This window comes from Genypterus blacodes, unplaced genomic scaffold (assembly GCF_046128005.1).
Source record: "Genypterus blacodes isolate CSIRO-AG114 ecotype Tasmania unplaced genomic scaffold, CSIRO-AGI_Gbla_v1 ptg000208l_1, whole genome shotgun sequence".
NCBI classification, from domain to species: Eukaryota; Metazoa; Chordata; class Actinopteri; order Ophidiiformes; family Ophidiidae; genus Genypterus; species Genypterus blacodes.
In genome coordinates, this window is record NW_027467007.1 from 175,001 (window position 1) to 200,845 (window position 25,845).

General features: G+C 49.1%; 1 protein-coding gene across 1 annotated transcript in view; it reads right to left on the minus strand.

Moving 5' to 3' along the window:
* The window catches only part of pde8a (phosphodiesterase 8A), a 34,007-nt gene that overhangs the window by 6,427 nt on the left and 1,735 nt on the right, over window positions 1-25,845 (minus strand). The window contains exons 2-16 of the mRNA XM_076169566.1: window positions 9,946-10,002; window positions 8,142-8,274; window positions 7,096-7,285; window positions 6,408-6,464; window positions 6,204-6,258; window positions 5,934-6,022; window positions 5,605-5,683; window positions 4,641-4,781; window positions 4,100-4,188; window positions 3,939-3,990; window positions 3,810-3,852; window positions 3,251-3,328; window positions 3,015-3,085; window positions 2,320-2,484; window positions 1-19 (exon numbers count right to left, since the gene is read on the minus strand). The exon at window positions 1-19 is cut by the window's left edge and continues 30 nt beyond it. Of these exons, the coding sequence (XP_076025681.1) occupies window positions 1-19; window positions 2,320-2,484; window positions 3,015-3,085; window positions 3,251-3,328; window positions 3,810-3,852; window positions 3,939-3,990; window positions 4,100-4,188; window positions 4,641-4,781; window positions 5,605-5,683; window positions 5,934-6,022; window positions 6,204-6,258; window positions 6,408-6,464; window positions 7,096-7,285; window positions 8,142-8,274; window positions 9,946-10,002 (1,318 nt within the window). The remainder of the gene's footprint in view (window positions 20-2,319; window positions 2,485-3,014; window positions 3,086-3,250; window positions 3,329-3,809; window positions 3,853-3,938; window positions 3,991-4,099; window positions 4,189-4,640; window positions 4,782-5,604; window positions 5,684-5,933; window positions 6,023-6,203; window positions 6,259-6,407; window positions 6,465-7,095; window positions 7,286-8,141; window positions 8,275-9,945; window positions 10,003-25,845) is intronic.

Genomic DNA, 25,845 nt, shown 5'->3' on the forward strand with positions numbered 1-25,845 from the left:
ACAATCTTCGCAAACCGTCCTGAAGAGAAGAAGAAGAAATGACAAAGAGTGAGCAAACAGTAGAAAGATGTACACACACACACACACACACACACACGCATACATACATAAATACAGTTTATACATACACATACATGCACACATACATACGTACACACACACACATACGTACGCACACACACACACACTCAAAGTTTCCACATTGACATTTAAAGGGAAACTCCACAGTTGTTCAGATCAGACTCGTGTCCTGATCTTGTGCCGCTCCGTCCCGCCTGTGAAGCATCTGTGTAAAGGCTTCTGTGGGTTTGGAGCGAGCGGTGCAGAGTCAGGGAGAGAGTGACGTCTATGACATCACAGCGCTGCTCTACACAGCTCATGTTGGTCATAAACTAAAGGTTTATAACTGCAGCCTCTCGTAAGAGCGTTTTAGTGAATTCTAGTGGCTTTAGTTTCCAAACTGGCGGCCCGGAGCGCCGACAGGAAGTAGCCCTTGTGATGTAATTGAGGTCAGCGTCCGTGATTTTGCACAGCTACAGCAACAAACGCCTTTACACAGTTGCTCCTGCATGCTGAATCAGGCTCACAAGACCTTACAGCTGAATTTGATGTGCAGAATTGTCGGAGTATCCCTTTGACTAGAGAACCAAGAGCTGAGTTTGGGTTCTGGCTGAACACCTCGTCTGTGCGTTTGGTTCCAGCTGCGGATGGAAATGGCGTTTCACGCTCGCAATCGCGTGACAAACTAGCACAATAAAGACACAGATTCTCCTTATTTTCTCAATTAACACTTTTTATGCGTGTTCCTTCATGGTATGTGTGATGTGTTGTTAAAGTCAAGGCTCTTCTTAGTGACAATGACTCAGGTATCTATACAAGCCGTGTCACGTATGACTACAGCATGGACATGGATGTACACGTGTCACACGCTCTGCACTGGATGATGTCATGATGACCTCATTCACAGGATGATGACATGTGGCCGTCTCATACATGCAGATCAGCTTCCATCACCCAAACCATCAAGCTTCTCCTCCAGTCAAACCCTCTGGTGCACACACACAACACATCACAACACACACAACACATCACAACTAGAAGGATTCATGAAGCATCCTGGTTCTTTTAACATAAATGTGAGGTCGCTGCACAATCTAATAAGAATTCTAAAGCGGTTAACAAACGTTGAAGAGATTGTTCTATTAGACTCGGTGTCAAAGAAAGGTTTTCTATGCATTTCCATCCGTTAGGTGGTGCAGAATATTAGGAACAACTGCACTGATTGACCTCATAAATTGATAAACAAATCTGAAAATGACCAGGGATTCTTGGTGCGAGTGAGCACATGGGTGTGTGTGTGTGTGTGTGTCGCAAAGTGAAATGTTTACTTGAAGAGTGAGAGAGGAAGAGGAGTCGGGCTCATCTTTGACCCCAGCATTGTCTCATGGTGGCACTGCCTTCACACACACACACACCGGCTATTTTAAGACTTTCTCCCCAAAAGGATGACAGCTCCTCTCTCTCTTACTGCTCCGACTCTCTGACCACGCATCTACGTCACCGCAGAGAGGCCGTGGAAGTAAACAAGCAGGGCAGATACAGAACAATCTAACTGGGATAAAGTGTGTGTGTGTGTGTGTGTGTGTGTGTGTCTCTGCTGGTCACTCTACGTCAGCGTACATGTGTAAGTGAAGCCGCGCTTATTCATCTGATCCAAAGAACAGGATGTTTCCAGTCCTGTGGAGCCGAGAGGAAGAGGCTCATGTGAGTGTGAGGGAGTGTGTGTGTGTGCAGAGAGAGAGAGAGAGCGAGAGAGAGAGAGGGTGGAAGGTGGGGTGGGCTTTCCTCTCCAGCCTACAGGAGCACAAAGGACAATCTAACACTTCCTCTGGGGTCGTTGCCAAGACTGCCAACTTGGCACTCTACCTCTGTACACCACTGCTCTCTCTCTCTCTCTCTCTCTCGCTCTCTCTCGCTCTCTCTCTCTCTCTCGACCTTCCTCACACACACACACACACACACACACAGTGAACAGATATGAACAGATACACACATGCACACACAAAAAAAAACCCCAACAAAATTCCCCAAACACACTCCTGACTCTCTGCTCCTCTCTCTCTTGGACACATGACACACACACACACACACACACACCACATGTCCCTTCATTGTCGTCTGTGTGCTTGTAAATGCTCCTTGGACACACGTGGACATGTGAGCCGTCATTGTGGATTCATGCAAGACTCCGTTCATGTAAACACATGGATCTGACCCGAGGGGGGGCGGGGGGGGGGGGGCGGCTGAGACATCTCTTACTGTCATCAGTCCCCCGACAAGGTCATTGGTATGGGGGTCTTCATCCTTAGTGCCCAGCTGGGGGGAGTAGAGCTCAGTGGTCCTCAGGATCTCCAGTACCCGATCCAAGGCCTCTGCCACCGGCATGGGGCTGCTCTCCTGCGCTGCGTTGATGATGTTGATCACCTGGATGATGAAACCAGAAGGCAATGGCCAGAGATCTAAGTTCCGACTTCTCAAGAAGAAGTCCTAGAGGCTAGAGGTAAAGCAAGCGCGTGCAGGAACACACAAGTGCACACACACACACACACACACACACACACAAAAGGAGCAGTTCCATCACTGGCTTTAAGAGGATGGTGCCTTCAGGGACTACAGAGTCAAATGATACAGCAGAGGAACTGCAGTGTGTCATCTGACTCGACCCGGGGGACTTTCTTCTCCATGTGCGAGGAGCCCGGCTGCAGGAACACTGGCTCCTTCTGGCCCAACATGCTTTGCTGCCTTCTACGTAACATGCAGGACTTTTTTTTTTTTTTTTTTATCAGCGGTATCTCCTTTCTGCTTCATGCTAAACCAGGCCTTGAGACTTCAAACTGGGAGCAGGACAAGAAACGCTAATGGCAGTTGTGGCAGTTTAACAGGACAAGAGTTCAGTCATGAGGCAGAGAGTAATGCTGATCATATGATGGAGGCAGGGAGGGAGAGGAACCCACCTTGGTTATAGGAGCCTCTATAGTCATGGAGTGGATTCTGGCCATGGAGGAGTGTCTTCGCTGAGAGCCGCCTGGGGGGAGAGAACAGGGGGAGAAACACAGATCACATCCAGCCCCGTGTGCGTGTTCTGTGAGGCCAATCAACACTTGACACAAACACACAACTGGGGAGTTTTTTTTTTAAAGGTACAAAGAAACGCCCAGGGTTTCCAACGTCTAACTCCCTTCAGTCTCACCGTCGCTCCCCCGGGACGTCGTGGATCTGACATCCAGAGAGCCTTTCCTCCGGTCTTTGTGCTTACTGGGTTGGTTGTCTGGGGAGGGGAGAGGAGAGGAGCACACCTGACATTAACACACACACACACACACGCAAACACACACACGTCACATTATATAATCCTGCACGCCGCACGCAACCTCCAACACAAAGGAGGAGGACCACTTTGGCCCCCGTCAGACTCCTCCTGGCTTTACAGTGCTACTAAAGTATCACTAAAGACAGAAACATGAACAAATAGAATCTCTTTAACACAGTGAGACTCCACTCCACTTTAGTGTCATGACGTCTGTCAGGGGTTTGGCGCTTTGAGGGGTGAAGGCCTTGTTGTGTCTTCTGGTTGATGTGTTTCCTGATGACACTCCCACTCTGGATCTCAGACCCTCACATGTGGCAGAGTGTCACAGGAGGAACACACACGGTGCTCAGCAGAGATGACGTCAGCTTTACACATGCTTTACGCAACGATGCCTCATTTCTGATCACATGGGAGGTTTAACAAACACAGCAGAGCTCACCTGTCTGAGATTCAGCCTGCACACGCTCGCTGGATTTATCAGTCTGTGGACAGAGGAGAGAGAGGGAGCTGATACATGCAGGCCAGAGGTCCAGAAGCTTCGTACAGCACATATGTCAACACGTCTCACCTTATTATTATCATTTAAAGGCCTGTTGATAGACACATAGTGTCTGATTTTTCTGTGAATGACAAAAGCTCATTAGTACAAGAAGTCTGACCAATAGATTCACTGTGTGTCCCTCTGTGTGTCCCTCTGTGTGTCCCTCTGTGTGTCCCTCTGTCACTCACCCTCCCTGTCCAAGCACAGGTGCAATCTTCACATTTTGCTGAATGCTGTCTCCGTTCTTCTTTTTGGCATAATAAATCCCCTGCCACTCCTGCAACAACCAAAGGACACACGCACATGTTACATACATACATGTTACATACAAACATGTCAGTTACCCCCATACAGATATACAGTAGCAGCAGTGTGTGCTGGGCTGGGGGGGTGTGTGTGTGTGTGTGTGTTGGGGGAGCAGGGTGTTTGAGAGGCTGCAGGTTGCTTTAATGGGTAGGGGTCCAGCCCGCCTGTTTCATGTCCCCCCCCTGTGCTCAGACTGCAGTGGCAGCTTTAAAAGGCCGTCCCTGCTGTTCGTCTGTCTGGGACTGACCTTCGCTCTCTGTGTAGTCAGATTAGAACGCTGCCATCGACGGCTGCTTCTGCACATGAAACATAGCTGCTGGACGGACGGCTGCTTGGTTTAACGAGCGCACGTGGACGCGCGCACACACACACACACACACACACACGCGTGATGGAGATGTGCAGTGTGTGAACATTTCTTACCTTTCCTTTCCGTATGCAGGAGTTTATGGTTTCAAGGAGATCAGGCTTATTCTTCTCACTTTTAGGCACTTCTATTATTTCCTTCCCTATTAGCTCGCCTTGTTGGTAGCCCATAATGGACTCATAGGCAGGGTTCACATACTGGAACAGAGAGGGGAGAGAGAGAGAGAGAGTTAGAGCAGCACATCTGGATGATGGAGGACAGATGAGGAGCAGGAGGATCTGCTGCTCAGGAGCTGCAGTTGTGTTGATGATCTGTGATCATGTGTGTGAGCCTTCTTCAGGCAAAACAACACAGAGAACACAGAGTTTAAGGGAAAACATACAAGACTTTGATGTTAACAAAAGGAACCATTCAGAGAGACACAAGGCACAACTACTGCTGAGATGAGAGAGAGAGAGGGAGAGAGAGAGAGAGGGAGAGAGAGAGAGAGAGGGAGAGAGAGAGAGAGAGAGAGAGGGAGAGAGAGAGAGAGGGAGAGAGAGAGAGAGGGAGAGAGAGAGAGAGAGGGAGAGAGAGAGAGAGGGAGAGATACAGAGAGAGGGAGGGAGAGAGAGACAGAGAGAGAGGGAGGGAGAGAGAGAGAGCGCGCACAACTACTACTGAGATGAGAGAGAGAGGGAGAGAGAGAGGGAGAGAGAGAGAGAGGGAGGGAGAGAGAGAGAGAGAGAGAGGGAGAGTGGGAGAGAGAGAGAGGGAGGGAGAGAGACGGACAGAGAGAGAGGGAGGGAGAGAGAGAGAGCGCGCACAACTACTACTGAGATGAGAGAGAGAGAGGGAGAGACAGAGAGAGAGAGAGGGAGAGAGAGAGAGAGAGAGAGGGGGAGAGAGAGAGAGCACAACTACTACTGAGATGAGAGAGAGAGAGAGAGAGAGGATGAGGAGAGAAGAGGAGAGAGAGGGTGGGGGGGGAAAGCAGTGATGCAATGTGGATGTGAATGTCTAAGTCCATTCCAAAGGCACCTGAATGAGTTGATCTTCAGAGGTGATCTCTATGGCCTCCTGGCTTTGTTCTAGAGCTGTGAAAATAGCATTTCCCGCCCTGACAGAGGGAGAGAGAGAGAGAGAGAGAGAGAGAGAGAGAGAGAGAGAGAGAGAGAGAGAGAGAGAGAGAGAGAGAGAGAACAGAGTTATAAATATAAACACAGACATCAGCATCTTATAAAAGGTCATGTCAGGGTGTAGTTTATATAAATCTGTTATGATAAAGTATTCAGCCGTAAACACAGAGACGCTGTGTGTGGAACTGAAGGACGACACAACATGAAGCTCCTCCAGCATCGCTGACTCACCTCAGCTTGAACTGCGCCCGCAGCTCCCCGTACTCCAGCTGCAGCAGCTCGTTATAACAGGCCATCACGTTGGCATTCTCCACATATCTCTGAGGGTCAGAGGGCAACAACAAGCAGCACAGGTCAATCAGAGACAGACGAAAGCTCTCTATGAAATCAGAGGCATTACAGCTTGACTCTGAGTGCTGCTGTGTGTCGGTGATCCAGGCAGAAGGAACACAACACACTCATCTTACAGTTACATGACTCAAATAACAACATGCCACTCACCCTATTAAAGCCAGCGTTGATCAGAGGCATCACAGAGGCTTCCTCTCTGTCCGGCCTTAAAGAGAGACGCATGTTAGCACCAGATCTCCCCCCCCCCCCCCCCAGGACCCATGACAGAGCATCACAAAGCGACGCAGGCCTGACATGAGTCGTGATCATGAGCTGCCTCATATGACTGAGAGTGAGTCACTGAGCTGTACGTACCTTTTCACAACAGCCACTATCACAGTGTTTTCTGAGGAGTTGACAGCTCTAATTGACCTGAATGTAAACAGAAGGAGCCTTTTAGCCAGGGAGCCGCCGCCGGAGAAGCCTGTGGCATCAAATCAATGTATTCGGCACTTTTTCACGCTCGGATTCTCCCAGGCAGGCCGAGCCCAGGAGGAGCGCTGGAACTCTGTGAGCTGAGCTCGGCCTCTGAAAGAATGCAGTGTACAGGGCCGCTCATCCGCCTGTGGTTTCCCCCAGCCAGCGGTCATAAAGGCCCTTTAGTTCCCCATCGGGGCCTGTGCGTGTATACTGAACATATGGATCGGCCAAAATGAATAGGGTTAACATACAGGCTGGGTAAGGCAAATTAATGTTTGTAAATGTGTTTTTGGTTTGGGCAGAGGCTAAAGATAGAGAGTGGTATGGGCAGCCGCTCATTTCTCAGAGACATGACTCCACCAGGCCATCCAGACGCTCACACACACACACACACACACACACACACACACAAACTCACACCAGCTACTTCATTCCAACACATGAAAAGAATCACTTTAGCGGAGTTCATTTAAGATCCTGGGGTGACGTTGGTCTCATGGTGTTCAGTTCAACTTAGTCCACTGTATTACGCCAGGAATACCTTATAGATACCAGTGCTTAGATGAAGAAGCAATTAGCCTACCGGCATAGTGCTTCAGCGTCAAAGTGTCTGGAATGTCTGTGGTCAATGATGACGAGGTCGTGATGCTTCTCCGAGAAGCATTCGAGAGCCGACTCAGGTGTCCGGGCCGTGCTGCACTTGAAGTTGGCCTTCTCACACGCCCAGCAGAAGCCATTACTCTGACTGTCCTCTTGGCAAAAACTAAAAGTACCTGCAAAGACAGAGACAACAACATCACACTACTGATACTACAACAGCTGTGCCACAGTAGCGCCCTCGGTCCAGTTGGTTCTGTACTTTCCCAGTTTCCTTCCGTCTTATTTCCCTATTTTAGTTCTTCCTTTTTTTATTTTTACTCTATATTTGATTCTATTTTACTGTTTTTATATTCTAATGGAGCAACAATGTGACTGCAGAGCTTTGAGTTGTAATCAATCATAATCCAACGACTCCATTTATAAATCTACTGACAGACATCATCGATCCTTCAGCGATGTGACCCACAATCCACCCCCATGCTGGTACTGATGCCTTCAAGTTGGCATGGCAACCACTTCAACAACAAAGAAGAAAGCCCTCCTAATGCATTCACTCGTCTTCTTCCTCTCTCTGTGACGCATCATCACAGCGGTGACGACACGTCACCGGGGAACAACGCAGCGTTTACTGCTGAGTAAACAATGAGAGATCAATGACACGTAAACAAATAACATAATGGAAAAATAAAATATGAATGCAGATCGAGTTTTCTGGATTTCAAACTGTCATTAGCTGGAGTATGTTATTTAAATTCAGAAACAGCTGATGGACGTCTGCACAGACACAAACACTGATCACTGGACTCCACTTGATCAGATTAATAATCAGTCATTCGTTGATAATCAAAGCTCTGGTTGGAAGCAGCAGTGGAGTATTTTTGCACTGAGGCACTTCAGTCACTGCTGACGGAGTCACAAGGATACAGAATCAGAGAGCGCAGAGAGCCGAGCCGTGGCCTTGGAGCCTGAGGGGATCAGCTGTCTCACAGCTCTGAGCTGTCCAGGTTTCATTGGTGCATTCATGCTCACTGGGCCACGCAGCTCCAATCAGCCTGCAGCGTGGGCTCCACTGTGACCTCAGGCCCGCAGCGGACAGGGCCTGATTGATCAGGCTCAGCTTGTACTTGTGTACGTCAGAGATTTTATTGTCCGCTGCTATGATCTATGACACAATTAGTCAAGGGGTGGCCTTGACTGGCTGCGGCCCCTCCCACAGCTCTGCCAAGGCTGTGGCAGAAGGTACCGCTGCTACCGTCAGACCGGCCATTGAGAGCACACAGCCTCTGCCAGCATACCTTCATATAACCCCTCGCTTGCGTAAATACTGGACCAGAGATTTAGGCCCGCCTCCAAGAGCACTGCTGCACTAAGAGTAGATTCATGAGTCACTCTCTCAAACAGACGTCATCTCCAACTGTTGGCAGGGAGCAGAGGGAATGTAAAGAAGGGAAAGTTTGTTCTGCAGTTTGAAGTTTGCATCACACCTGTAAAATTGAATTAGGGCACAAAGAGCCTGAGTCTGTGGAGCAGAGTGGAGCCAGTGTCCCACACACAATCAGGGGATAGAGGGTTTGTTGTTTGACGATTATCTTATGATTCGTTCTGACAATTTGTGTGGCTTTATTTGAGCCCCGGCAGTCAGCCTGAGGCCGGAGTGTTCCTAACACAAACCAGCAGAAGAACGCTCTCCTTTAAGAGTGTCCGGCTCATAAATACATCACCGCCGAGTCCTGCAGCTATGTTTGGTACGCACAGGGAATTAGATCAGAATTCCACATTGGGATGTTGGTAGAAAAGTCAACATTCCTGCGGAGGTGGAGGAACAGGCTAATATAGGCAGAGAGAGATAAGGCCGAGCTCAGCAGCAGAGCCAGGAGCCAGAAAACAGGCCTGAGTGGAGCAGAGGGGACGAGGCTTCACTGGAGGAGACACCAAGTATCCAAAGAGACAGGGAGAGAGAGAAGCGCAGAGTCAGGGAGGGAAAGAAAGGCGAGCGGTTCTCGGGGGGGGGGGCAGCCGGCGCTTTGGCAGGGACGGATCGTTCCGTCTGTCCGTCCAGAAAACATCACTGTTGAAAGCAGAGAGAAGGGGAGGAGCCTGAAGGAGGAGGAGGAGGGCACGGCGGGATCAGCTGTGAGTGACAAAAACAGGAAGGGGATATCTCTCTACCTCGCTTTCCGACTGTTGTCACGCTGCGGCGCATCGGACAATGAATCCCAGTCTGGACACGGACACATGGCTGCAAACCACACACACTCCATCCCAATCTCTGCTCTCTCTCTCCCCCCTCCTCCCCCCTCCCCTCCCTGCTGGCTGTGCTACAGGCCGGTGTCAGGCACAAACATTACTAATTGCAATTTCAGTCCTTTTCTTAGAATAAAAAAGGTTAAATCTCACTTTAATGGCCTTGAAACCAAACTTTTCCATTGAGCAGAGAGCAGAACAAACAGTATAATGAAGCACAGAGCGTCACCGGCTGCTCCATGGCTGCTCTGTGCTGCTGCTGCTCCATACCCTGCATTGTTCATGATGGTATGTTCTTGGTCATAAATGTTTGGCCTTGTTGTCTTGACAACCCAAGGCTGCATTACACACACAATACGTCCATTAAGAGTTTTTTTCCCCCCCTCTCTTCTTTGAATGTTTGCTTGGGGACTTTTTGATCCGTGTGTTAATGAGCTCTAGTTTGATGTTGTGTGTCTCATCATGGAGCATCTAAACCTTATAAACATCAACATTTCTCTCTCCACAGTCCTCCTCTGGTCCTGTGGAGCTCATTGAGACACACAGGCGTTACACACACTCATCAGACTGTGGCGTTGTTGTACGTTACCTGAAGCGGGTCTTTAAATAACTTCATTGGTCCAAATTGCACCTCTGTTAATGTGGTCTGAAAGACAAGAAGAGAGAAGAAGAAGGCAGGGGTTAGACCACAGAATGAGATCATGGATGGAACGATCAGTCAGTCAGTCAGTCAGTCATAGAGATGATGCAGTCTGAGCTGGACCCGTCTGCTGGAGCGCGGCCCCCCCCCCCCATGTGTCCCACACATCAGCTGCATGGGATTGGAACACAGTAAACAAAGTCTTCAACTCATTACACTTTCCCTATGCAAGCTTACTCTTTTCTGTCTGCAAATAATTTAGCTTCCTTCCTTGCTAAATGGAACCCAGCTCAGGGGTTAGTAACCATAGCAACCAAGCCCCTTGCGGACCGTCATCCCTCTAGAATTCCTCTTCTCCGTAAACAATCTACACACGTGAGGAGGAATACAGAGAGGAATTTCAGAGCGTGCCGGCCAGCAGTAAATCACATCTTGCTAACTTGTAAGCCTTTTGAAAGCATTAAGCAACAACAAAGAGAGAAAAAAGCCGATTAGCCCACGGTTGTCGCCGTATTGACGTCATGGTGACAGTGGGCCGTTTGTTGTAGCATCACAAACAGAACGCGGCTGCAGGAGCGCCGGGAGCGCTGATGCTCTGTGATCATCTGATCCTCCAGAGACACGAGGACCTGGTCGCATGATACGCTCATGTGCATTAGACCGTATGCATGTGGGTTCTATGGGTGTGTGTGTGTGTCTGTGTGTGTCTGTGTGTGTCTGTGTGTGTGTGAGACTTTATCACAAGGCAGCAGCGTACAGAGATGCCACAAACTCATGTTCAGACAGGAGGAGAGCTGGTTTATCTGCAGTCAGATGTGATTTTAGTCACTTTGACCACGTTTGTCTAAACACAGTTTGGTTGAATTAGAAGAGAAACTCAACCTAAACAATCATTTGGCAGCGGAAACGGAACAAAACATTTGATACATCACGTGAGAGAGAAGGCCGCTAACATGAGGCAGATCACCTGAATGCTCCTCCACACACACACACACACACACACACACACACACACACACACACACACACACACACACACACACACACACACACACACACACACACACGTGTAAGACACCATGTTTCCATTGTGACTGTGCTTATTAATGAAATAGCTGAGGTCAGGGTCTTGACGTATGGAGTTTGGCCACAGGGCCTCCAATTAGCTGAGACCTATAGCAGAGCAGTGAGCAGCACAGTGTGTATGTCCAGACACACACACACACACACACACACACACACACACACACACACACACACACACACACACACACACACACACACACACACACACACACACACACACACACACACACACACACACACACACACACACACACACACACACAGAGCTCAGACAGTCTGCCAGTCTCCTTGGGTAGCATAGTTCGCTTGTACAGTACACACACACACACACACACACACACACACACACACACAGAGAGCAATGAATCATTCAGCCAAGCATTTGCATCCCGCAAACATCATGCTGGCACCCAACCAGGGACAAACAAAGAGAGGGAAGTGAGTGTGTGTGCAGGCCAGGCAGCAGAGTAGAGAGTAGTACGGACGTGGAGAGTGTAGACGTCACACAAGTCCCACCCAGCTGCTACATGCTATGTGGTATGACCAGTCTCTCTCTCTCTCTCTCTCTCTCTCAGCCTCAGTTGTGTAACTACAGGTTCTATTCCTTTTCTGTTCAGCAGCTTAAGTTTGGAATGAAGCTCCCAGTTGTGCGTTAATTAAAAAGTCAAAAGGCAGCGAGCTGTGTACGTCAACGTTAGGCGTGAATTCAACTCTGTACTCTATAGGAAACCTGTCATTAAAGAGGTGAACATTCAGGTTCTGACTGGCAGTGTCACTCACACACACACACACACACGTCAGACATTTAAATCTCCTCACTTTGCGTCTTGTTAAGGATTCAAAGTTGTGGCTTTACGAGTTTGCGTCACTTCAGATTTGCTCCTCCTGCTGACGTCATATAAAGTATGTAAGGAGCTGCTGAGGCTCATGGGCACATCAGCACTTAGAACCATCACCTACAGCATCACTAAACACTCCTGGGTCCTTGTGTTGAACAGCACTTCAGTTATTCTAACATAAAGCTTTCAAACGACTTTACCACAAGCTTACACACCACAGGAAGCTGTAGCCCCGCCCACATCTCTGCTCCATAGACCTCTATCTGAGGTGCAATGCATTCTGGTCCTTGTAGTCTCTCCTCTCTCATGCAGCTCACACAGAAAGTTAAACAATGCAGAAATTCCAAAGTGAACTCCTGGAGCATTTTAAACAGAGGAACCTTTAGGTATGAAGCTCTCACCATGAAGCGGCAGGATCCAGCCTCAGACTGAGACACAACAGAACTTCCCTCCTGGTTCAGGCCCGTCTAGGTGTCTACAGGCGTCTCCTGCTGCCTTCAGGACACTCTGCAGTCTGTCTCCTGCTACTTCTCATTCTATACACCTAATGTATTTACATAGCGGTGCTGCCTCTGACCCTATATCCTGCTCCCCTTGTATCCGGCCCTATAGATCTCCTCCTCCTCCGCCTCCTCCTCCTCTTCTCCTCCAGCCCACCAGCTTCTCTGTCTCACACTTGTACACACACACACACACACACACTCACAGGCATACACACGGTTATGCACCGTACACACTGGGAAAGTGGCTTTCCACTAAAGTGAAAAACAGGAAATTGGATGACATTGTTCGGTGCGCCGACGTCAGCAGAGAGAGATAGAAAGAGTAAACAGCTTCCTGCAGGCTGGAGCCGGACCAGGAGGCAGGGAAGCTCGGGACGTCTGCCCTCAACTCCTGCGTCTTAGGGAAACGTGTCTAGCTGCCCCATTAGCCAAGTGTCCCCATGTCCTGATCTCCTGTTTCTCCCTCCCTCCCTCCCTCCCTCACACTGTCTGATACCTTCACTCCTTTAATTCCCTGGCGACACTTTGTCCCTCTTTAAAACATCTCCACATGCAGTTAAGTGAAATATTAGATGCAGAGCTGCTAACACGGCGTACTGTCCTTAGTTAGGAGAGAAGTCAGTGCAATAAGTTGGTGTTGGCCTCTGAAATGGTGGTCGGGTGTGTGTGTGTGTGTGTGTGTGTGTGTGTATATGTGTGTGTTCCTGTCTAAAAGTGTGAATCAAATGGAGATGAATCAATGTTCTTTATTAGGCCTGATTAAGGGGAGCAGTCCCAGCCACAGGTGTGGGACGCACACTATGTACCAGACAAACAGACACACACACACACACACACACACACCTAAGTGAGGGACTAAATGGCACAGAGACACACACCAGCCTGGCCCCACGCTGAGCCGCTCAGATCGTGCTGCTGGCTGCTCACGCTGTGTGTGTTGCTTCAAAGGGAATCATTCAGATTGTGTGGCCTCTTACGTTTGCTGAGCTCAGATCAGTCAAGAACAGTCAGGACTCAGAGCTGAGACCCGGTCCAACTGTCACAGATCAATGAGCCGTCAAACAGCTGTGTCATCTTCACACTCTGACTTCAGGTTTGATCCTGATTTTGTGTGTGTGTCAGTTTGTTGATGTAAACAAACCATAAGCTGCCTTCTAAACATTACTAACTTTAATTGAGTTGCTATTTTCCCTGAGCCCATGAATTGAACCATCTGCCACTCCATGTTTGGATCACGTGAAGGTTCTGATCTCATGTTTGCATTCTGGCGGTGGGAACTCTTTTGTTTACGTTGGACTGTAACAGATTGACTCTTATTCTCACAGTGAGTGAGCAACATTAAAGGCTTTAAACAACACATCTGTCAGACTCCCATACAGCTCCATGAGGAATCTGCTGACTCATACTGCATCTAAAGGACATAAACACGCGTGTATGAATCACTACATTAGCATTTAGAAGTATCATGTTTAAACCGTATGGACGTGTGTGTACGCCTACATGATGAAATGCATAAATACAGACTTTGTTATGTACTTCACTGTAATGTATATGCTCTTATTTGCACTAAGTAGCCTCACTGTGCACACTGAGCTGGATGGAAAATGTTGATATTCAAACTTCAGAATGGATTTGTTGTTTGTATTTAGTGCCTCAGATGTTGTTTCATGTTCTCCACAGCCCCGATTGACAAACAAGCTGATGAACGTGTGCTTTTGTTGTTTCTATATCATCAGAAATCAAATGGAAAATTAATTTATTCAACCAAACTAAAGGCATCAGAGCTCAGTACAGAGGAACTATAGGAACTAACTATATAGACTATTATTACTGAGTATGAAGTATTTATTCTCCTGCACACTGTCTCAGTATTCATATAGATCAATATTCAGAAATATTACTAATATATTATTCCACAAAAAGCACTCAATTGACCTATTTAATTATATGAATTAAATCATATTTGTCTTGCTTGTTTATATTTCACACTGCTTCCACATTGTGGCCCAGCAGCAGAACATATTAAATGTTAGTGAGTCACTAATGTGTTAATGTGCAGCACATCCATTCAACAGCTGCTATGTGTGTGTGTGTGTGTGTGTATGTGTGTACGAGTGGCTGCTCCTGCACGTCTCATCCACAGTGACCAAGCCCAACTAGGCAGACTCGGCCAGGCGGACTCAGCCAGGCGGACTCAGCCAGGCGGACTGGGCCGGGCTGACTAGGCCGGCTTAGCCAGGCAGAAGAGTTTAGTTGAGTCACAGGCTGAAGGAAACTAGGCCACGCTGGACGGGTTTGTCCCACAGCCTCCTTCCCTCCACATCTCTCTCTCTCTCTCTCTCTCTCTCTCCCTCTCTCTCCCTCTCTCCCTCTCTCTCGCTGTGGAACGCCCTGCCTGCGGAGGAAAGGCCAAACGAAAACCCAGCGGCATGTTAACTCAAGACACGATCCAAAGAGAACTCCAATGTGTTCATATGTTGGATGAGAGAAGGGGACTGACGCCTGTAGAAACGGGTCCAGCAGAACAAACCCGTCGGTCCTGAACAGATGTGAGTCTCCTGTAGTTACATGGAACACATCTGAATCTGACCGGCCTGTAATCTGCTCATTTAGAACAGCACAGGCTTTTCTGAAGGGGGACTTAACGAGAAAGTACCCAAACTGCCTGTTTACACTCAGTGTGTAAAGCAGTGCTGCAGCAAGGGTTTGTTCAGCATGTCAACATTCAAGTTAGGTGAAAATAGAAACATGGAAATCTGCACTCCACTGCTGGTAAACACCTGGTGGACAACAACAACAACAACAACAACAACAACAACAACAACAACCAGCACCACTCTTCCATTTGTAGTCAACATTGATGAAAAAGTGAAACAGTCCCGAATCTTCTACCACTTCACCAGAGTAATGACTCTACATAAAGTCACAAATATTACGTTTGGTAATCTGTCACACACACACACACACTCACACACACACGCACGCACTTTGTTCTGTGCAGTGTTTCCAGTACGCCCTGACCTTTATTCTGTCTGCAGTGACATCTCTCCTACCTCACCAGATAGTGCGGAAACTCAAGCACGCACGCATACACACACACACACACACATACACACACACACAGGGAAGACACCGAGTAACTCACTAGAGACTGAACTTGTCCTGGAATTCAGTCCCCAACGCCCTTGAATTACGTTGGCGGTTTAAAAATACAGAGTTTGCAGAAAGTGTGGAGGTTACTTCATCCTTAGCGACCTGTCCTCATTCCTCGCTCCTCACTCCTCTCTCCTCTCTCCGGCTCACACACACACACACACACACTGCCACCACCTTTACATGAATCCATTGAAGTGCTGCTGAACTATGGGTCCTGCTCCCTTCATGTGACTTTGACTGTTCTGCCCAGAGCAACATGAGGAACCAACATTTATCCAAACCAGCACCTCCCACGTTTCCACGGTGACCAACTTTATCAGGCTCCTATCCGTGTAAATGTGTAATTGTTAAGTCACTAAGTGTATTGACTTTAAATGACAGTGCATGTGTGTGTGTGTGTGTGTGTGTGTGTTTGTGTGTGTGTGACGTCAGAGCAGAGGCAGCATTCCCCGGGCGCTGGCGGTGCCGGGGCCGGGGCGTGTCGGCTCAGCCTGCGTCGGCGCTGGCCAGAGTGTATGTGATCTGTGCGTCACTCTGCCAAGCTGAGACGCTGAGGCCTGGCTGAGGGACAGAGCCTGCTGACAGACCCAGAGCTCAGGCCCCCACAGGCAGGAGGAGGAGGAAGGAGGAGGAAGGAGGAGGCAGGAGAGGGAAGAAAGAGGCAGGAGAGGGAAGGAAGAGGCAGGAGAGGGAAGAAAGAGGCAGGAGAGGGAAGGAAGAGGCAGGAGAGGGAAGAAAGAGGCAGGAGGAAGGAAGGAAGAGGCAGGAGGAGTGAGGAGGAGGAAGGGGGAGGCAGGAGGAGTGAGGAGGAAGAGGGAGGAGGAGGAAGGAGGAGGAAGGAGGAGGAAGGAGAGGGAAGAAAGAGGCAGGAGAGGGAAGGAAGAGGCAGGAGGAAGGAAGGAAGAGGCAGGAGGAGAGAGGAGGAGGCAGGAGGAGTGAGGAGGAAGAGGGAGGAGGAGGGAGGAGGAGGCAGGAGAAGGAAGGAGGAGGCTGTAGTCCTGACCTGCCTGCAGAGAGGCACATATGTAAAGTTTAGATGCCCACACACTTCATGTTAAAGCCATACATGACCTGACTAGAACTGAACCTAATAACAGACCTGGTGTGTATGTAACATGTATGATGAGGTGAAGAGCCTTTAGCTGTGCAGGTTAGAGTTCATATAAGATCACTGTGCATTAGATTCTATACATATATAACACTTTAGATACACAACATAGGTGAACTGAAGTAGGAAAGCAGAGGTGACATGTACCACAAAACATGCAGCTGGTAAAACTTTGAGTTTAGCATTCTGCATAACAATCTACATATGAAGCCAATATTGATCTCATACTATAGATCAATACACTGAATCGGCTTCTACTCATTGTTGGAAGCTCCTACTTCATATGATTAAAACAGGGCAGCTCACACACACACACACACACACACACACACACACACACACACACACTCACACACACACACGCACACAAACACACACACACGCACACACACACACACGTTAGTCAACAGCCTGAATCTGAATGTGCACCAACAGAGAGCAACACACACACACACACACACACACACGTGCTGCTGCTGAGTGTGTGTGTTAGAGAACTTTGCATCAGCAATTGGTCGTTGAAGTCAAAGTAGAAGTTGAAGAGTGGATCAGAGTGTTTGACTGATCTCAGCCTCAGTAAAGAGTGAATGAACAGAGGTGACATCACCGTCTTCACCCTGGACGTCTTGATAGCGGCTCAGGTTTGGTTTCCTGTCACTGTATATAATCTATAAACTCCACAAGCTGCTGCTGTGTCTGCACTCTGCTCCACGAGCAGGAGGAAGCAGGAGGAAGCAGGAGGAAGCAGGAGGAAGCAGGAGGAAGCAGGAGCATCACCTCCTCACCGCTCACACACAGGAGAGGAATGAAGAGCAGCACTTTCTCCTTCACCTTCAAGGTATTTCTGTCTTTATCCAGATTACACTGAAAGCCCTGTAATACCTGGACAATCCTAAGCCATGCAGGGTCCTGGGGCAGCCCCTTATGAAACCCTCCTCCTCTTCCTCCTCCAGGCTGAGCCCCTCCCGCTCCAGGCCTGCAGACCGGTTCCTGTTGCCCTTCACACACACACACACACACGTCCTCACCACCGCCAACACGCTCCAGACTCAGACTACATGTGGAACCATTTCATCCATCAACAATCCAGATACTACAGCAGCAACACACCCAGCTGGGTTCATCAACACACTGATCCAACACCAACACCAGCCTCAGACCTCAGCAGCTCACACACACACACTCCTGCTTCCCAAACACACACACACACACACACACACACAGTGGAAGAGGAAGAATTTCATTCAAACTCAAATCATTGTAGACATCCTAAGTGGATGCAGCAGCACGTATTGATGTTTTATAAAACACTTCTATGAATCATCCTCTCCCTTTTCTCCTTCTCCGTCTCAGTTTCATCTCTAAACCTGAACTTTCTCCTCCTGCGTGTGCGTCTGCCATCATCGCGTCACGTTCACAGCGAGCCGCAGCCAATCCATCAGCAGGCGTGCGTCACACACGGCCCCCTTCCTCCCAGAGATCAATCCAGGTAAGGTCAGGGGCCGTGGCGGCAGAGAGACGAGCTAAAGGAGCTCGGGGAGTCTAATTGGGACGCTGCCTGGCCCACTGACACTCCAGTATAATCTTACCAGGAATCCTTCCATCGCAGTCAGCCCCTCCTCCGCTCCGGTCCGGCCAAATCCATGACAGAAAGAAAGGAAAGGCAGAGTTCAGAAGACAGGCGAGACTTAAAGTCTGTTTGGCCTGGATAAGAGACTCCTCGTCGCCTGTGACTCTGAGCGTGTCGTCAGAGGAACGGCCAGATCCCAGACATGATCACAAACAGACCGGGAGCCTGAGGAGATCATTAGACTGCAGCCGCGTCGCTCTGCTGTGTGGCTCCACTTCACCCCCACAGCTTGAGTCTTATTTTAATATCAGAAACAGGCTGACGGCTCCTCCCCCCCGTACACACACACACACACACACACACACACACACCTGCTAAATGAGGAGCACTGATGTCACTGTAGCATGAGGGATCAGTGAGTGACACGAGCCGCAGTGCCAGGGGAGGACTTGGCACACGGACAAGTAGTTGACTGACACACACACACACACACATGTGCACATACACACCCTGTGCTCTGTGAGGAATGGAGACCTGATGACTGCACACACACACACACACACACACACACAAACACACACACACACACACACAGATATGTAAACATATAGAGGAGCATAAACTTTAAAGTGGAAGATTCCAGCTCAGGTGAAAGTTCTTTGACAAACAAACACACAAACAAACTTAAGAATGAACGTCTGCTAATGACCGGGCGGTTAAACGGGTTTACATACATTGTTGACATCATAATTACATGTCATTGTAACGCACGTAGGCAGCCGGTCTGATCACAAAGCTCAGTCTCATTTGCCTATAGTGAAAGAAAGCGTCGCTCACTTCCTGTCGTCTCTGACAACTCCGTCAACGTCAACAACCGCCACCAACTGACGTGAGCGAGCTGGACAGAGGAATGTTTAAGTCTCTCTCTCTTCCCGGCAGTTCTGCTGTCAATTGCTCCAGCAATGCTGTGCACACTGAGTGACAACAGGCCATTTGGGGGGGGGTCTTCAAAGCCTGGTGTGTTTGCACTCAGACAGCTGCCTGGTGGCTGAGCTGGACACACTGACGACAGCTGAACAGAAGTCAGCAGCCTCGTAGCATGTAAACATGTTTAGAGGCAAAGAAGAGGCGCTCACTTCCTGTTCCTGCCGCGTCTTTCCTGCCAGATGAATTTGCATTTAACAGCAGACTGGTTTGAACGTAAACAACATGTGACCAGGTTTGGATCAGACTGTCAGACAGACAGACAGACAGACAGACAGACGGACGATGAGACGACGCTGTATCTTCAGAGCCAAACATGCAAAGGTCTGTGTCAGAACGACGTCCAGTGCTGCTGAACACGTTTCTGCCAATAAACCAATCAGATGCAGACCTGATGATGTCATTATCAACTCAAAACACAGAACCCTGAGAGGAATTTCACTTCAATCCTACTTGAACCAATGTGGTGCAACTCAGGAGGTTATGAGCTCCATCTGTGTGTGTGTGTGTGTGTGTGTGTGTGTGTGTGTGTGTGTGTGTGTGTGTGTGTGTGTACGTGTGTGTACGTGTGTGTACGTGTGTGTGTGTGGAATGAAACACGCCTACAGACGCTGTGACGCTGCTCCAGGAGACGATGACGCTCAGATCAACTGTTTAATTTGCCTGAATAATAATGATGACGATGATGATGTTGATGACGACGAAGATGATGACGATGATGACGACATGCTGCACATTATATCACCGCCTTTAAGTCCAGTGAGGGATTAAGAGCTCAGGAGGGTTTATGTAGTGTGAAAGTGTCAGTGGAGCAACACACACACACACACACACACACACACACACACACCAGCAGACTGAAGAAAGAGAGAAATTAAGTGAAGAAATTTAATGTTACTAGACAATGAAATTAGTCTCTCTCTCTCTCTCTCTCTCTCTCTCTCTCTCTCTCTCTCTCTCTCTCTCTCTCTCTCTCTCTCTCTCTCTCTCTCTCTCTCTCTCTCTCTCTCTCTCTCTCTCTCTCTCTCTCTCTCTCTCTCTCTCTCTCTCTCTCTCTCTCTCTCTCTCTCTCTCTCTCTCTCTCTCTCTCTCTCTCTCTCTCTCTCTCTCTCTCTCGGTAAGGCTGGATTAGTGGACAGTTGTTCCCGGGGCCCCAGACCCCCTGTGGCCTCCTGTGTGTGTGTGTGTGTGTGTGTGTGTGTGTGTGTGTGTGTGTGTGTGTGTGTGTGTGTGTGTGTGTGTGTGTGTGTGTGTGTGTGTGTGCTAATGGGATTAACTGTTCATTTGTTAGGCGTAAACACAAGTGAGACCCAGATATGAGTCTTCTTCTGTACGGAGGCCTCATGTTGTCTCTAACGTCCCGATCGTTCCCGTCTCAGACTTTATACTAATGTAGGACATATTCCCACACAAACTGCACTTAATCTAATTATTACAAATGAATACGCAGAGCCGACCTCAGGCCAGGCAGGCAGGCAGCGTTCCAGTAACAGATCATTGGTTGGTTTCCTTAAAGAGCCTGAGGCAGAGGCTGATTTAAGCATGTCATGCTTAAATCAGGGGGGGGGTCAATAAAGCAGCCCCGACCTGAGGAGGCCACCAGGAGCTTTACTGCTAATGTGAGGAGAGTTATGTCCCAGTATATGGGCAGCGTCTGACCCAGGGCCCCCCCGGAGCCCCGGCCCGGCCCGGCCTCCAGTTAAGACCCACCGAGCTTGAAGTCCGACCTGAAACGCATCACGGAGTCTGCAGAGGAGGGTTCACGCCACAAAGCTGATGAAGAACAAAGAGCCACCGCTAAATAAACACCTGACTCTGAAGAATGACGCAAGTTATCTACTGAAACATCACAGGCTGACCTAAACGTACGACATTCTTCACCTCCAGGGGGCCGTGGATGAAACTCAGAGAGGTTTTATAAGTAAAGTGTGTGTGTGAGACATTGTGAGGCTCAGTTTCAGAAGAACAGGACACCTTATGAGTGAACAAAGCTGTGTTTAGTCCTGGATTTAGAACATTACAGTCAGATATAGACTGACAGCTCCTCCACACACACACACACAGCCTGCTGCAGCTCATCATCGTCTCATTCTCCTCAATCAGACTCATAAATAGTAAGTGTGGCTCTCCTGCACGTTGATAAGCTCAGCCCGACCCCTCGGCGGTCTGCGGTCGCTCCACGGGCCCCGTCTCACTTCCTCCTCTGCCTCATGTGCCAGTGGAGATAAATGACACGGCAGAAAAAAGCGCCTGCACCTACTGGCCTGGCTGATACTGCTGACAGGAAGGGGAACACGCCATCATGTGCCAGCTGTGACGTTGGGCTGTAACAGCTGAAGCATCACGCATCCCTCTGCTCCCACAACTCCACTACACTTCAGCCACAATCAACGTCAAACGCAGCAGAAACGGACAGAAAACAGAGCAAAGCACAGAGAGCACTTACGCACGCACACTCTGATGGATGCTTTCTCCTTATAGGCGACCGCAATGTGGCTCCAGCGGGACTCAAACCTCTAAATCCAGTACAGTGCCGCTGTTTAGTGCCTTGCTCAGGGCAGAGAGGGAGAAAGCCCCATTGTACACGCAGAGAAATGCTTGATATGCACAGATAAGCACAGTCCATCACTGGATCCAATCAGCAGCTGTAGGGACAAAGACAACAGCGCCTCCATTGAAGTGGAGCGAGCGTGTGCGGGAGGGAGACGGTCACCATTGTGCTGTCAATCATAAACTGGAGGGATTCAAGCAGTTGTTGGTTGGAGAGACATAAATGTGGCGGTTTGGGAGAGGTGGTCACAGAGGAGGAGGGAGAGAGAGAGAGAGAGAGAGAGAGAGAGAGAGAGGGAGAGAGAGAGAGGGAGGGAGGGAGGGCGGAGAAGTCAAAGTTTGATAGAGGAATGAAAGAAGAAAGTGAGAGAGAGAGAGAGAGAAACGCCAATATCAGTCTGGAGTCTCTCAGCCAGCAGAGAGAAGCACAGTGGATTAATTCATCACCATGCTAAGCCTTTGCCCTCCTCTGGAATAAATTACCCAATGACTCTCAACTTAGACTAAACACACACACACACACACACACACACACACACACACACACACAATCTCTAGCCTAGCAGCACAGAGCAGAGACAGCAGGGCCGCACACTGACCCACGGCGAGCGAGAGAGCGAGCGAGCGAGCGTCTGGCCCGGCCCTGCCAGGTGTGTGTGTGTGTGTGCGTGTTTACTACACGCTTCCTCCAGATAAGAACACCGAGTCGCCTCAACACGGGGCGCTAGGTTCTGCGCCGCACGGTAGCAACGGTTCAAACGGTTCAAACGTCTCCCCGGCCGAGGCTGAAGTTCAGAGCGGCGAGCCCTGTGACTCCTCTGGGGACGGGAGGGTTTCACAGGGGGGGCGGGGGGGGAGCGGAGGTGCGGCTGAGTGATTCCACCACTTCTCCTAATGCGAGCAGAGGCCCGACTCAGACAGCAGCCAGACGCAGCTCAGCGCCGCTTACCGCCCCGTCCGCCTTCACGCTAAGAGCTCACGGTCCCACTGATCCTACAGACGGCGTGCAGAGGAGAGGAGAGCTACTTGATTTGCTGGAGCGTGGCAGCCGGCCTGGAAAAGTCAAGGCCAGATAAATGCTGTTATGCTTGGCTGAGGTCTTCCTCTGTGTGTTTGGTCCCTACACACAGGGAACAGGCCCTCTATCACAGGACCTTGTACTTGAGGCTTATCATTGCCAGAGCGGCCCAGAGCGGCCCAGATGGTAACGTACCCTTGACAGCGACTCACATCTCACTCCCAAACTTCCACTCTACGGTTCTCACACTCTTTACTGTCCGTGTGCGAGCAGAAATACAACACAACTTAAACATTTGCTCCCCTCAGGTTTGGGAACTTTGCTGCAGCTCCAGGCAGCCGCGTGTGTGTGTGTGTGTGTGTGTGTGTGTGCGTGGATGGGATCATTAGCCTTTAGGGAATGAGTGTGTGTGATGTGTGTGTGTGTGTGCGCTCCCCTCAGACCTGCAATGACACAAGCCTGAGCACAAACATGTGCATGGAGACTAAAACCAAAACATCATAATGAGACAGTAAGAGTGAGAGGCTGATGTGAGGCTCTGAGCTCTGAGGCTCTGAGCTCTGAGCTCTGAGGCTCTGAGCTCGGCTCCATCTCTCTGACGTCTCTGGAAGCTTCTATTCCGAAGCTCATTCCAAATCAAATAGTGATTTTTCTGAGCGTATTGTATTTCAAAGGGCGGATTGAAGCAAGAATGCCGACACGAACAATTCCAGAACGATCAATGCTCATCGATCTCTCATAGGGGGAAGAATCCTGGAGCTACAGAGAGCAGCAGTGACACGTGACTGACCCTAACACAGAGGTCAGGGGTCAGGGGTCACAGCCCTCATGCTCCTCAAGTTTGTGATCTGTGCAGTAGGAGCTCTCCCTCTCTCTGTGAGGCCTAAAGCTGAGCCAAGGTACTGAAGTGTTCAGTGGAGTCAGGAGTGGCTTCCTTCAGAGCACAGAGCTGCTTCCAGGTGAGGACGTTACACTTTATGACATGTAGCTGTGCACACACACCTCCCCTCTGACTCTGTGTGTGCGTGTGTGTGTGTGTGTGTGCGTGTGTGTGTGTGTGTGTGTGTTCAGCCTGATTCTGCAGGGATGTTGTAGTAGATTGGAGATTAGAAAATATTTCAATATTACAATCCAATACAACTGAACATGAAAGAGTCAACAATGCAGGTTTAATGCAGAGTGCTCGTACTAAATTAAATGTATATAATAATATTTATATTGTGGCCTCCAAGTGCCCAAAGTGAGGCACACACGTCCATTAGAAACACACGGTAGAGTGTGTACACTGAGTCCCAAGTAGTGTGAAGGAGTCACAGCACAGATTACACATTAAAGCTGCACAACTCATGGAATTGGAAACATGCAGAAGAGTTGCTTCCTCTCAAAAGAGACTGAAGATGTCTGAGCAGCGTCACCACAGAAACACACAGGTGTGAGAAGCAGAGGAGCGGTAAAGAGTGAGTTAATAATAAGCATGTGCACTGAAGTGTGTGACTGCAGTACGATCATGTGTTCCTTTGTGTTCAGGGCTGGTTTCTTATTTTGAAAAGTGCTATTTCACAAGAAGAGAACTAAAACATATAAAAGCCCATATATTCATATAAAATGTAAATATAAACACTGTCGAGGTCTTTATCACTCGATTCAAGCCTGAGTTCCTCTAAATGTGACTCACTCATATCAGGACATACATGAAGCCTTTAGGCGTGACCCCTGTTTAAGTCTTAAACCAGAATCTAAAGCTTTAAGGTGGAGGCCGGGCTACAATTAAAGATGGCCGACCAGTTGGACCGACTTCAGAGAATGTTAATGACGCCACCTTGGAGCAGAAGGCGTCACCGTCTCCAGCTGAAGGAGACGCAGGCGTGCACAGGGAGGGGGGGAGGGGGAGGGGCTCAGTCAGGAGGAGCACAGTGGGCGTCTGTCACACCGACTCCTCACTGCGTCCACATGTGACACACAGCCACAAAATCCAGCCTGACAGACAATCGCAAATAGCCTGGAGTATGTCAGACAAATGCACACATGCTAATGAAACACACACTGCTCTGAGACACACACACACACACACACACACACATTCTCCAGATTGCATATTTGATGAAGGCTTTGTCTTTACTGACGCCTGCAGATTCACACACTAAGTACAGGCTCGTGTGATGTTAGCGTGGTTTAGCCTCTTTACAAAGCTTATTAAATAAGATACACACACACGTACACACACAGAAACCAGGATCAGATCACACTTCTGCGTGTAGTTGACCCCTGAGCTGAAGTCATGGTGATGAGCTCCACTTCATTCAGTCAAACCCAGCATGTAGCATTCATAATAACATTCATAATCATCATCATCATCATCATCCTCCTCCTCTTCTTCAGCTCTGTTCACTGGCTGCACACTAGCAGAGCTGCTTGATCATGCCGCTCGCTGTAATTTCACTTATTTATGGCCCAATTCACAAATGGGACAGCTATTTTTTGTGATGATGTAACACACTGCTGACAAACTTCTGCTGACGACATCATCTGATCCTCCTCCCTCCTTCCATTCAGACATCCAGCAGCCTTTCATGCCTTCTTTACACTTTCACTCTTCTAGTAATGACTTATGAGCCTGAAACACACCTGACACACAGAGCCGAGGCCTCGAGGAGACCCGTGAGGCGGTGAAGTCATTGGTAGAAAGCAAACAAAGCGTCTTGTCACCGCGTGGAGAAGTAAAGAAGAAGAAGAAGAAGAATATCTGACGTTTGGGCTTTGATTTGGAGGTTGGGCTTCTCCTCACGAGCCGCCGACAGCTGGTTAAAATATATTCCTGACTCTTTGCCCGGCCTTAACGCTCTTAAAACACACGAGGAGAACAATACCTCCTAAGTTAGCAGAGTGGAGGCCCTGTGACCCCGTGACCTTCCACCCTATCAAGGTCCTGTTCCTCCGCATTTCACTCAAAAGCAGCAATGGAATGGCAGCACATGTGACAAAAGCATGCAATCTATGGTTAAGAAGGTGTGAGGAAACGTCCCCTAACACGGGGT